Source organism: Filicampus tigris, chromosome 17, assembly GCF_054856515.1.
Source record: "Filicampus tigris isolate MCC_2025a chromosome 17, RoL_Ftig_1.0, whole genome shotgun sequence".
Lineage (NCBI taxonomy): Eukaryota > Metazoa > Chordata > Actinopteri > Syngnathiformes > Syngnathidae > Filicampus > Filicampus tigris.
In genome coordinates this window covers 6,351,455-6,363,491 of record NC_141233.1, presented here as the reverse complement: position 1 = coordinate 6,363,491, position 12,037 = coordinate 6,351,455, and the positions used below count along the sequence as shown (strand labels likewise).

Sequence of the window (12,037 nt, the reverse complement as noted above, 5' to 3'; positions counted from 1 at the left end):
CTGCCGTTTAGCTGAATACGGTCGGCCAGCTTGGAGAGCTGGTCAGGCAAGCGTCGCTGCTTGATGACGCCCTCGGGGCTGACGGACACCTCGCACAGCGAGTAGTTCTCGGCGGCCGGCGTCAGTCCGAACTCGTTGACGGCGTGCGCCACCACGTCCTTGGCGGTGGTGTCCTTGCTGATGATGATGTAGCAGCTCTGCTGGTCGGCCTTAAACACCCGGATCACCTGGTCCGGGATGTCTGGAGAAGGTGTGAGAGGGACTTTAGAGGACCAGTGGCCAATCATGTGTCACTTTTTTATTTTTAGGCTTTGAGCATGCGGTGTGAAGGACATTTTGCCATTTTTGTTTAAAGCAGCCAGCGTGGTGGAGAATTTCTATGATTCACTATTGAATTTTTTTTTTAAATCGGCCAACTAAGCCAGTTTCACTTAGCTACATGAAATTTCGCAACTAGACCCACAAGTTTCAAGAAGCCATTTCTGAAAATGACAAAGGACATCAGCCATTTTGGTTTGAAGTAGCCATTACAGGCATCCTACTTTCCAGGGGCTTTCAGAGATGAACTTGTAGACATTTTGTCCCATTGCAACCAAGCTTGAACCTCCTATGCTAGACAGACAAGCTAAAGTGTTTTACTTTATGGCAGTTATTTTGCTACAAAAACTCTTAACTCCCCAGTTTTGAAAGTTCAGCCCCTAAAAACAGTTTTTCTCAGCAACCTGAAATTTGGTAAGCATGTCATGAGTAATAACCAATTAAAAAATAAAAGAAAAACTCATGGCCAGCAACACACAGGAAGTCTGCCATTTTGGTATAAAGCTGCCATCTTAGACTAATTTTGCCCATTTCCATGAGTCCTATAAAGAAACCTGTATTTAGTGGTTTTGTCCCATTGCCAGAAAATGTGACCCTTGTACACAGATAAGCTCCACAAGGTCAAAGCTTGACCAAACATCTTGCTAACCTCAGCTGGACACAGGAAATAAAACAACCTCAAGCGCTGAAATTGTTTTCAGGCGGTAGTGCATGCAGAACACGACAGTTTTTTACGCCACACGAGGACAGAACAAAGTCAAGCATCCATACTCACAGTACAGTCCCAGTGCTGGACCAGCCAAATGAGAGAAGGATGACAAGGAGAAGAAAACAACATGAGAGGAAAGAATAAAGGCCGTGAAAAGACCGCAGGGTGGTGGAACAACTCGATCTCCTGTAATCTATTCGTATGGACGGTGTGCACGGTGGTGGTCTCCTACCTGCTGGGTTGGAGAAGTCTAGGACACTGGTGGCGGGCTGGAGGAGGTCCGGGCTGCTTGACGACAAGCTGCCAGGTATGGGCATGATGGCCACGCTGTGTCGACACTGTTTGGTACCCACGATGCTGTCGTCCTGCGACTGACCCATGCCGCCGTCGCTGAGGGGGACCAACAAGGATCATTAGCCAAACGTGTAAAGCTTATTTGCCGAACACAATTATTTGCGGTTCATACGCAGAAGATTTCCATAGTAATGAATGGAGATGTTCCATCACATGCAAATGTTGCATTCAAAGACGTTGACAAAAGTGACACCGGGAATTACATGTGCTGTGTATGCAAACTTGTGCCAGACTGAACTCTATTGCAAAACGTTTGATATTTGAAATGGCAGATGGACATTTACAAAGAATCAACAATTCATTTACCTCTAAATATTTGATTATAAATGCTCGCATTTGTTTCAGAAAAACAAAAGGTTTTATGTTTGACATTTTGTGCACCCAGACCTGAACTGCTGGGACCATCTGCTGGTTGTTGATCAAAAAGCATTCACTACTTGGTATGACCTCGGCCAACTTGTGGCGGATTGAACTAAATCTGAAAGGTATTTCCTGTTTCATTTCTCATGCAGCCCATTTAGGCAGGTTGCTGACAACCCGTTCAGTCTCTCATCTGACAGCCATCACCACTACATATATCCTTGGCCAGCTTGTGCCAGATTGAACTCAAAGTACCCTCTCTCGATTTAAACGGAACTGTGATAATAAAAGGAAATAGGCTAAAGTACTGAAAGTAATGGTCTTGATTTAGATGCAATCCAGATTCAGCCATCCTTCCGACAGTGCGTGCTTCATAAGAAAGTGGGAAAATTTGTCAGAAATCAATGATTCATTTGAATATTACATTGATAAATAAAAAAAAAGGTTTTAGATGTAAACACTATTAAAGCCAATGTTTTTCCCGCATGGCTTGTGAGCTTAACAGCGGGACATGACTCAGCGGAATCATGGAAGCCGCTGACGAACAAAAACGTCAAACATTGAGCGATGACTGCATTAGGGAGACAGGTGCGCTGTCATTCCTACTTTCCAATATTCATTTTATAATCAATACAGAATAGTAATTCTACTGCAAAAATTAAAGTGCAACAATGAGCTTGTCTCATCATTCTCAAACTGTTGTTTTTGAACTCATTTATAGCACAGGGCCCCTTAGTGTGTCATCAAACAGTCAAGTGTTGCTTGGTTGACCCAACAAGCGGCCGGAAATTGAACTGGTTGTGTGTACGTGTGTGTGCGCGTGCACTGAACAAGAGATCTTACCCAAATAGGCCCCTGAAGCAGCAAGCAGGGGGAAAGGAAACACAAAATGTAAAATTAAATTGAAATTTAACAGAAAAGCGAGGAGCAGCAACGCTAAATCCAAGGGGGGAAAAAAAGCACAGCAGGAGCGACAATATGCGTGTGTGTCCGTTCATAGTAGCATGCGCGAGGGAAAAACCCACACCGAGAGGACACGCAAATGCCAAAAAGTGATGTTCCTCCTACACACACAAAGTTTAGTGAGGAAGTGTGTCTTTCACAGCAACTGTTTGACCTTATTCGAAATAGAAAAGTCACGCCGAGTCAGCACATTGAGGAAGGAATGTTGATTAAAGCTTTTTGAAAGTGGACATATGATTTGCGTGTGGATAAATAGTTGTGCCTGCCCACCCAACAAGTGTGAAATTAAATACTCAAGTCAATATTTTGTTCTCCACCTATTTCTGAAAATGCATCTGTAAGCAATTACTGATCCACTAAGTGACAAAGTGTAATTAGGCAGCTCAGTGATGAAGTGCTGCCTCGACAAGTGAAAGTACAATCCATGTGTTTGCTGTCTTTAGTTGCGCTCGCTTTTTGCCACTCTCTGAGCTAGCAATAGCAAGTGTGCCACCTCAAAACTATATCTATCTATTAGGGGTGTAACGGTTCACAAAAGTCACGGTTCGGTATGTACCTCGGTTCGGTACGGGTTTGGTACAGCAATAAGTCTCAAATAGATAAAACTATTTTTTTTTTTTTTTAAATTTAGTTTTAACAGAGAGCAATTCAATTTGCTATTAAGGAAAAAAACATTCCCTGTTATTCAAGCACAAAACAGAATAAAAACTCGCGCATTAGGGCTGTTCATTAATAATAATAATAATAATTATTATTATAATAATGATTAAACACAGGAACCCCCCCTTTCTTGTATGGATAGAATGAGGTTGCAGATAAAGTCAGGTAGCACTTGCCAACTAGTAACTTTGAACTTGGTTCTAAGAGTTAGGGCGCAGCAGAGGACAGCTCATGCTCCACCACGGCTCTTGTGCGATTGTATATGACAGGGAGCATGATCTTGCTAATATGCGCCCGGGATGAACATTGTAACGGGGATCCAGTATGTTTAATAAACGTTTGAAGCCCGTATATGCTATGTATATGCTGATTGCTCCTAATATTTTTGGCGCTGTCTGCATTCACATCATCAAACTGCTTCAAAGTAGCGGGGATAAGTTTTTGGGGTTGAGCGGCTTTCTTTTTTCGACCCCCGGTAACTGTATCGGGATGATGTTAGCATGTTTGAAGTGTTACCTGCAACATACCGAACGGAGGTCCAACAATGCAGACACACAGTTCTTGTTCACTGCTCGCAGCCTTGTTGCACTGCATCGCCGCCGTATGGACGCCGAAATGATCCCGGCTGATTATACTATACATACAATACACTACACAAGCGGCTGATTTGTATAGTGCAGACGGCTCCTCTAGCTCCATGCTTTCTCCCGCACTCACCATTTTTCTTCTACATTTGTTTTGATCTATTTCTTCTTAAAACAACAAATGAAGCGGTTGCTTGGTCTCAAGCGTTTACTTTGTATGACTGCGTGCACCGAACCGTGAAGACGGTACGGGACGAATACAAAAAACGTTACAACCCTACTTTCTATCTATCCATCTATCAATATATTTTGTCTTCTCATTAGCCGCCACATTAGCTTAGCGTGTCCTACCTGAAGGGCTTGGGCGGCAGGATGCTGAAGCGCGTCTTCTCTAGCATCTTGCGGATCTTGTTGCGGCCGCCCGACACCGTGTTGGCCTTCATCTTGCGTGTGGCTTTGTGGTCGGTGGCAAACTCCATGTCGCCAGGCAGGTCCGGGATGGAGAAGCGGTTGCCCTTCTTCTCCTGGATCTTTGGAATATGCGGCCCGCCATTCTTCTTCTCATGCACGATCCGGCTCAGAAGCTCTTTAAAGACTGCGACAACAATTGATGGACGACATCATGTTATTCACATATTGTTGTTCAAAGTAACATTTTTAGGAGCGCAAAAAAAAATGACTGTTATACCCTCGCATGTGGGAAAGGAGAGCTTCAGTCCCTGATACAACTTTCAAACATTTTTTTTGCACGGGACTTGCAAGAAGCTGCTGTAGTCCACAATCAATTTGATATAACAAGCAAATTGAGTGGTGAGGTTGGTCACGCAAGGTTAATCAAGGTTAGCGCTATACAAGACAAAGCTTTCGCGTATTGATGCAGAGATGGTTGACCTACCAAATATGTTGGTCTTGACAGTGAGAGACAAGTGCGTGTTGTTCCTCAGGATGTCCACGGCTTTGGAGAAAGAGATGTTCTCAAAGTTCTGCCCGTTGATCTCCATGATCTGAAATGGAAATGGCACATTCTAGCTGTGCATGAACTGCATAAAAAGGGAAGAGACCCCAGTTCCGGTAGTTTTAAAGTGTAAAAAACAAGGGCAGAAGCACAACTACATTATCACAATCAAGTGTTTTTATGTATATACAGTCTGACTTTGGCTTCCATTGTAGTAAATTTTTTTCCAATTTTTGGAGTTTACCTAGTGTCTAAAATCTTTTAATTGCTGTACCAAAAATAGCAGAAAAAGGACAGACAGAGGCAGCAGGAATAGAAAACTTTAAAGGGGAAGTCAATCCAAACATATTTTTTTCAAGAATATGTTCTATGCAAGCCCACTGGTTGAAACTACACGAAAAAAAAAAGTTTGTACGGGGAAGTCAAATAAAAAAAAAACCTCACCTGGTCTCCGCGTTTGAGTCCCGTCTCGGCCGCCTTGCTGCCGTCCTCCACCGACTCGACGAAGATGCCGAAGCCGCGCTCGCTGCCGCCCTGCACGCTGAAGTAGAGCGGTGACTCGCGCGACGCCTTTTGCAGCGTGATCTGCCGCCACTTGGCCTTGGCGGCGCACGCAATGTTGAGCAGCCGCAGGTGACCTTTCATTTTCTGTGGGGGGGAAACAACAGATTTTAAGACCTGCGCGAAGGCTTCAAGAGAATTCTGTGAGATGCGTGGTCTTACCGCCGTTTCCAGCAGCTTCTCAAAGTCCTCCAGGAAGCGCGTCATGGCTGTGTCGCCCTCGAAGTCGTTGAAGTGGTTGTTGACCCACAGCAGCACGATACGTGTCACCTGAGCCATCAAAGACAACACAGGTTACAGCTGTACTGTATTCCAAAATGTATTCACTTGAAATAAATCCATGAAAAAAATTCTTCACAAAATGCCCCACACTGACACAGCAAAAACGTTTCCTTTTAAAACATTTTTCTTTTATAGTCATCTTCCAAAATGGATTAAACTTACTTTTCCCATTACAATTTTACACAGAATGCCAAAGTGAAAACAAATTTTAAAAACATTTACAAGTATGTTAAGTCGTGGTTCCACTGTATTGTCGTGGTTCCACTGTATTGTACAGAATACATTTCGACTACTATTGACAGCAACGTGTGCACTAATCCTCACCCAAAGCCCCTACGGACAAGCAAGAGTGTCGGCCATCAACTTTACTGGCCACCCAGCTCAAGGACTGCTGAGCCTGCTGAACGTGCGTATCGATCGAAAACGCGTGAATTTCATACAAAACGCGTGGAGAAAAAAAAAAACATGGAGAGTCCTGACAGAAGCATAAAAGACGAGCGCAGAAACAACAGTGGGCGATGGATAGATGCATAAAGTATCACGCTGTTTTATTCATACAGTGCATCTGAAAAGTATTCACAGGGTGTCACTTGCTCTGCAATATATGTCACAGCCAAATTGCATTCTGCACCCAACAGCCAAAGATTACAATGTGTAAAACTTTCACTTTTAACTGAATTTACTTTCATGTCTGGCACTTGTTATTGCGACTTTCAATCTTGAGGAGATATAACGCTCCCGCAGAGTGAGGAAGAGGTAGAGGTTACGAGATTTCAGACACTTAAAGAGTCTAACAGAGTAAAGAGTTTTGCGCTTAAGATATTTTCAACACTTTAGATTCAGTAATAATCTGTTTAAATATATATATATTCTTTATCTTTTGCAAAGAACAATTAATATTACTACTGGGATTGACTGTCTCCACATATGTAGTAAAGTTCGGCACAAAGGCTATGTACATTTCTTTACAGTATAGTTATTTATTTTTGCTAAATTTGCAAAAATATTTTCATGTTATCATTTTAGTGTTTTGTGTGGAATTTTTATTCAACCCATTTTGGAACAAGACTGACATACATATTGTGACTATTTTTCAGATGGACTGCATCTCTTCTATACACACACATGCGCGCGCACACACATCCCTTAGCATCGATTGACTACTTGACATTTCCACAAGAGCAACACACAGAATACAATCACTCATGCACGCACTCTCACTGACCGTGTCTCGGAGCGTGTCCATCTGGAACCAGTCCAGCAGCTTCTTGCCCACCTCCATGGGGCTGGACACGAAGGTGCGGTAGGTAAGCAGGAAGTCTTCGATGTAGGTGGGGTCCACCACCGAGGGCTCCTCCACCAGGTGCATGATCAGACGCTCGGGGGTCCCCTGGGGGTGTCACAGAGCAGAGTGCGTTAACAATACGGCAGGAGAGCCATATAATAATATAAAATATGAAGTTTATCTTTTAAGTTGGAAGTGTTTTTCAATTCCCATTATTTTATTCACACTATTTTTAATTGTGTTATGTACTACTTCATTTATACATTTTTTGTGGTTTACCATTTTTGTATTGTGTCATCTTGGTTTTTTTAAAAATGGTTTTCATTGACTTAGTTTGCATGCAACATCCTTTCTACAGATCGAAAAAGCTTTTTTTTTTTATTATTAATAAATAGAGTATAGCCTCTGAGAGGGGAAATAAAGTCACATATTAGACTAAAAGGAATCTTCTGGAAGGAAACGATTCTTTTTTTGGTGAGGAAGTGAAAGTAGCAAAGCACATCCTCTCTTCTCTTCGTCCGACACAAAAAGAACAAAAGACAAGCAGGGGGGAAAAAAAAAATTCCAAACACTCCCAAATTGACTGGTCTACACTGGATGTGTTTTGGGATCGTTGAGGCCCATTACACGATCAATACCAGACTGCCTCTAGAGAGCCTGAGAAGAAAAAAAACAGCAAAGGATCAAAAAGGAGCCTTGGCGGGCAAGAGGAGTGCTAATCGCACTAAGGCTTCCTCTAAATTAGCAACAAAGAGCGCTGAGCCGGCGCATTGATGTTTCAGCAAGTAAATGCTGATCGATCGGTGATAACCTGAGAGACGCTAATTAGCCACTTCGGGCTAGCAGCCTTGGACTCTTCTGGTGTCATGGTCTAAGGTTGCGATCAGTGGCCGAACTTGAACTTCTAACGCAAGCGGCAGCTTTCACACGTTCTCATTTAGCGCGAATGCAACAAAACTATCAGAGATAACTTGCCTGAGTTAGGGGATATTCTTTGATTTTAGTTAAGTTGTGCCAGATAGCCACTCAAAAATCAATAGCACGCTAGCTTGAAGATTGAACAGTGATCCCTAAATGTTTGAAGACAATCCAGTGAAAATCTGGCCTGGCTGAAGAGTTTATCACAACCTTACATCTGAGCTAACTTGCCTAAGTTAACTCAGATCAAAGGACATCCCCTACGTTGAGCGGGACATTGCTCAAATATCAGTGACAAACTTGTTCAGACATTGAACAACCATCTCACAAGAAGTGAAGACAATCTGATAAACACATGGCCTAGTTAAGCAAGCAGAAGAGATCTTAGCTGAGTTACTTCAGATCAAAGGACAACCCCTAATTGAGTGGGATATTGCTTAAAACAATTTTTTAAAAAAACAATAGCATGCTTGCTTGCACTCTGAGCAGTCATCCCTAAATATCTGAAGACAATCCATGAAACTTCTGGTCTAGTTCAACAAACAGAGGAACACTTAGACAAATCCAAGGACACTCCTAAAATGAGCAGGATATTGCTTAAAAAAAAAAAAAGAAAAGAAGAAAAAGCACACTTGTTGGCGATGGAACAATTCACAGTGTGTCGGATTTCATTCAAAGCCATTCCAGCTCTTGCTCAAATAAGACAAACAAACAAACTTTTTTTTTTTTTTTACCTTGATGACAATGTGCCCCTTGCGGGTGCCACTTCGGTCCAGCTCGCGGTGCTCCTTCACCATGACGATCTCGCCCTCCTCCTCCACCTTGTGCGTGTTCTTCTCCACGTGGTTAAGGATGCGCCAGTAGTCCTCCTGGGCGATGCACACCAACTGCGGGTGGGAGAACGGGCCGGTGAACCGGTGGATGGTGCAAAACGTGTAGCGCGAAACGTGTCGCGCATAGTGACCCATGCGATATGGGACTCAAACCAGCCAGACTTTCTAGTACGCCACATGAGGAAAAAACAGCTTCCTTTTCTACCAAAAGCAACCTCACCGACTTCCTCAAGGTCTGACGACAGGAAGTAATGCGTGCTGCACAGAAACTGGGCGTCCAGTGTGTCACACTTGATGTGTATGTGACTTGAAATGGCCATTGAGTGCCTTTTAAGGACACCTATTATGCCCTTTTTCCAGAATTTAAAAGCATGTTTGTTGTTTAGCTTTAGCTAGGCAAACAGCTACCTAGGCCGTGCTATGTTGGATTATGTTAGAAAACAAAATAATAATTTGAAATAAAATTAATAGTGTCAGGTTTTTTTTTGGGGGGTAATCGTAAGAGCGATGCTATCTGTTAAACCAGTTGATACCTTGGTTACGCTGTGCCGAATGAAAAAAAAAATTGACTGATATTCAAAACGAACAGCGTTCTTGCTCTTACCTGGCAGTCGTCCCCTTTGGTGCGCACCTCGCCATTCATGTACTGCTTTTCCAGCGAGGGCGAGATGCCAAAGCTGTTGCCCATGCACAGCGTCTCGGCCCGGCCCTCGGGACGACCGATTTCCACTGCCCCGTTCAGGATGACGTACCACAGGTCCAGCTTCGGGGGGTGACATGGATGGCATGATCATCCATGTACGGTGGTGCGTTGCCATTTCGGTTTTGTTTGTCAATTGTGGTTCTGACCTCCTGCTTGTCGTGCAGAATGACTGTGCCCGCCTGCTCGACCACCTCGAACACCATCACGCCGCACAGGTCCCGACGCACCGACATGGTCATGTTGGCGAAGGCTGGCAGCTGGTGCATAAACTCAAGCAGTTGCTCTGGGGACAGAACATGAAATATGCGACATTAGAGTTGTCTGAAAAATTAAATATGGTACATTCGAGTTATGTCAAGCAGTAAATATGATGGAAATACAGGTGTATAGAACATTCAGTAGGATGTATGGTACATTAGTTGTATAGCACATTAAATACGGTACATTAGAATTGTATAGAACATTAAATATGATGTAAATGTAGTACAATTAGTTAAATAGAACGGAGAATGAATTAATCTAAATATGGTATATTTGAGTTGTATAAATAATTTAATATGATAGGTGTATAAAACAGTACATGACACATTAGCATTGTATAAACCGCTAAACACGGTGTGAATATGCTACATTAGAGTTGTATCGAATATTACACATGATTTTTGTCACGTTGACTGACCGATATCATCGTCGTTGCGGTCGGCCGGGTCTTTCTCCAGACACTCGCGCACCAGGTCTCGGCCCAGCAGCGCGTCCGAGGCTCTTTCCAGGTCTTCGTCCTCCTCTTCCTCCTCCTCGCTGTCCACGGGAGCCTCGGGAAGGCCGGACAGGTCCACATCGCCCAGTTCGCTCTCCGTGGCCTGGGTGTGGACAATTTCCTGAGTGAATGCTTGCGAATGAATAAACTCCCTGTGCTTTTTCTGCTATTTGCATCAACAATTGTAAAATTGCATTTTTTCTATTGGGATTGAATTCTGCCTCGCAACAAGCAACCCAAACTACTCCACACCCACTTCTTTAAAGTCAGATGAAATTTGCATTAGGGGCAAGTGGCACAGTACCCTACAAGATGGCGCAGTGGAGAGGGAAAAAGTGTTTGCTTTTGCTGTTTCTGCCGTATCTCCCTGACCTTTCCCTGCTACGTTAATGCAGTGGAGCCAGCAAACGAAAGGCAAACAAACGGATGAAAGCCTCCCTGGTGGAGGTAATAACCGCCATTATGAGGCTATTAACACCGCATTGATTGTGGCATCTCATTCGCTCAGAAGTTATCAGCAAGCTGAAATGCCACCAAGAGAAAAAAATATTTATTGGATTAAATTTTGGGAATAAAGGTGCACTGATGGGATCTGAATGATTCAATATGCGTCATTTGATGTATTATTGATTTGGATTAGCCATGACTATGGCAACGCTCAGGAGAAGCTGGAGAACACTCTGCGTGTCGCACGAAGCTTCAGGAGGCGTGGAATCGCCTTGGAGAAGGTCAGGGTTATTTCCTGCGTCAGACCTTTGCGCCACCACAGGAAATAGCAAGTGACAAGCCGCCAATGCCGCAGCAGAGATAATTAGTCTGATGAGTGAGGATTACATTGGCAGGGGGAGGTAAGCGGGGCCCACGGTCGATCAATGAAAAATAATTAAATACGATGATACATTAGAATCGTATAGCACATCCCACCTGGTAGATGTCCGACAGGCTGCTGCTGCCCGAGTCGCTGGCGATGCTGCAGCCCGACTGGCTGGCGGGTACGTGCATCACCTGCTGGTGGGCGTGGTCTGTCAAGTGCATCTTATTGAGGTCGGCAGGAAGCTGCGCAGACACACAGGAAAGAAAGGAAGTGAGTATGAGATGATGACCAAGTGTTGTAGGTTATGTTGTTGTTGTTGTTGTTTTTTTAAACGCACAATAAACACAACACACAAACAACAGCACACACGCACACAGCTTTTCTAGCAGCGAGCTACCACTGTCACTGTTAACAAAGAGACGTTGTACGTCGCATTGTGCTCTATGGAATCTTTCGTCTTCCCTCATTTCTGCAGTGGTGGCTTCTGCACTGAATCACACCAAGAGTGTCCCTCGTGGGCCGCTAAATAAGGTTGTCAAAACATTACAAAGAGCTCCTCATCCTCCACATTCATACATAGCACTGCTACTCCTTAAAGGGCCAGCAACACATTGTATACACACGCAACAGTGGAATTAGGCATTCATTTTTTTGTAATTCAGCCCCACAAAAGACTTATATCACCAAAACCCTGTATTATTTGTTGCAATTATTTATCCCAAAATCGGTTAGCTAAAATGTATTTACATATTTATATCCAATTCGTTCATCTAATTAACTAATTTGACAATTGTATTGTAAATGGAAAAAAAAAGAAAAAAAACTAAAAGAGTAATTGCTTCATTAAGAGCTATTAAATGAGTTGTTGTTGTCGGCTTGTCCCCTCAGTAACAATGCAATATGAAAATTAATTATTTTAAATAAAATGCTAAAATAGAACAAAACAAAATGTTTGTACGTGATTGATTGATGTTGATTTTA

General features: G+C 43.3%; 1 protein-coding gene across 7 annotated transcripts in view; it reads right to left on the bottom strand.

Annotated features, from left to right (window-relative positions):
• Positions 1-12,037, bottom strand: part of rapgef6 (Rap guanine nucleotide exchange factor (GEF) 6) — a 64,566-nt gene that overhangs the window by 10,163 nt on the left and 42,366 nt on the right. For 3 of the 7 annotated variants that reach the window (XM_086013474.1, XM_086013476.1, XM_086013480.1), the window contains 14 exons: positions 11,167-11,298; positions 10,165-10,345; positions 9,632-9,768; positions 9,387-9,545; positions 8,684-8,836; positions 6,972-7,136; positions 5,627-5,734; positions 5,348-5,551; positions 4,844-4,952; positions 4,300-4,543; positions 2,585-2,596; positions 1,260-1,417; positions 1,094-1,108; positions 1-241 (listed from right to left, as the gene is read on the bottom strand). In XM_086013474.1, coding sequence (XP_085869600.1) covers positions 1-241; positions 1,094-1,108; positions 1,260-1,417; positions 2,585-2,596; positions 4,300-4,543; positions 4,844-4,952; positions 5,348-5,551; positions 5,627-5,734; positions 6,972-7,136; positions 8,684-8,836; positions 9,387-9,545; positions 9,632-9,768; positions 10,165-10,345; positions 11,167-11,298 — 2,018 coding nt within the window. Of the gene's footprint in view, positions 242-1,093; positions 1,109-1,259; positions 1,418-2,584; positions 2,597-4,299; positions 4,544-4,843; positions 4,953-5,347; positions 5,552-5,626; positions 5,735-6,971; positions 7,137-8,683; positions 8,837-9,386; positions 9,546-9,631; positions 9,769-10,164; positions 10,364-11,166; positions 11,299-12,037 lie in introns of all 7 variants that reach the window. The other 4 variants (XM_086013475.1, XM_086013478.1, XM_086013473.1 and 1 more) reach the window with 3 other exon arrangements.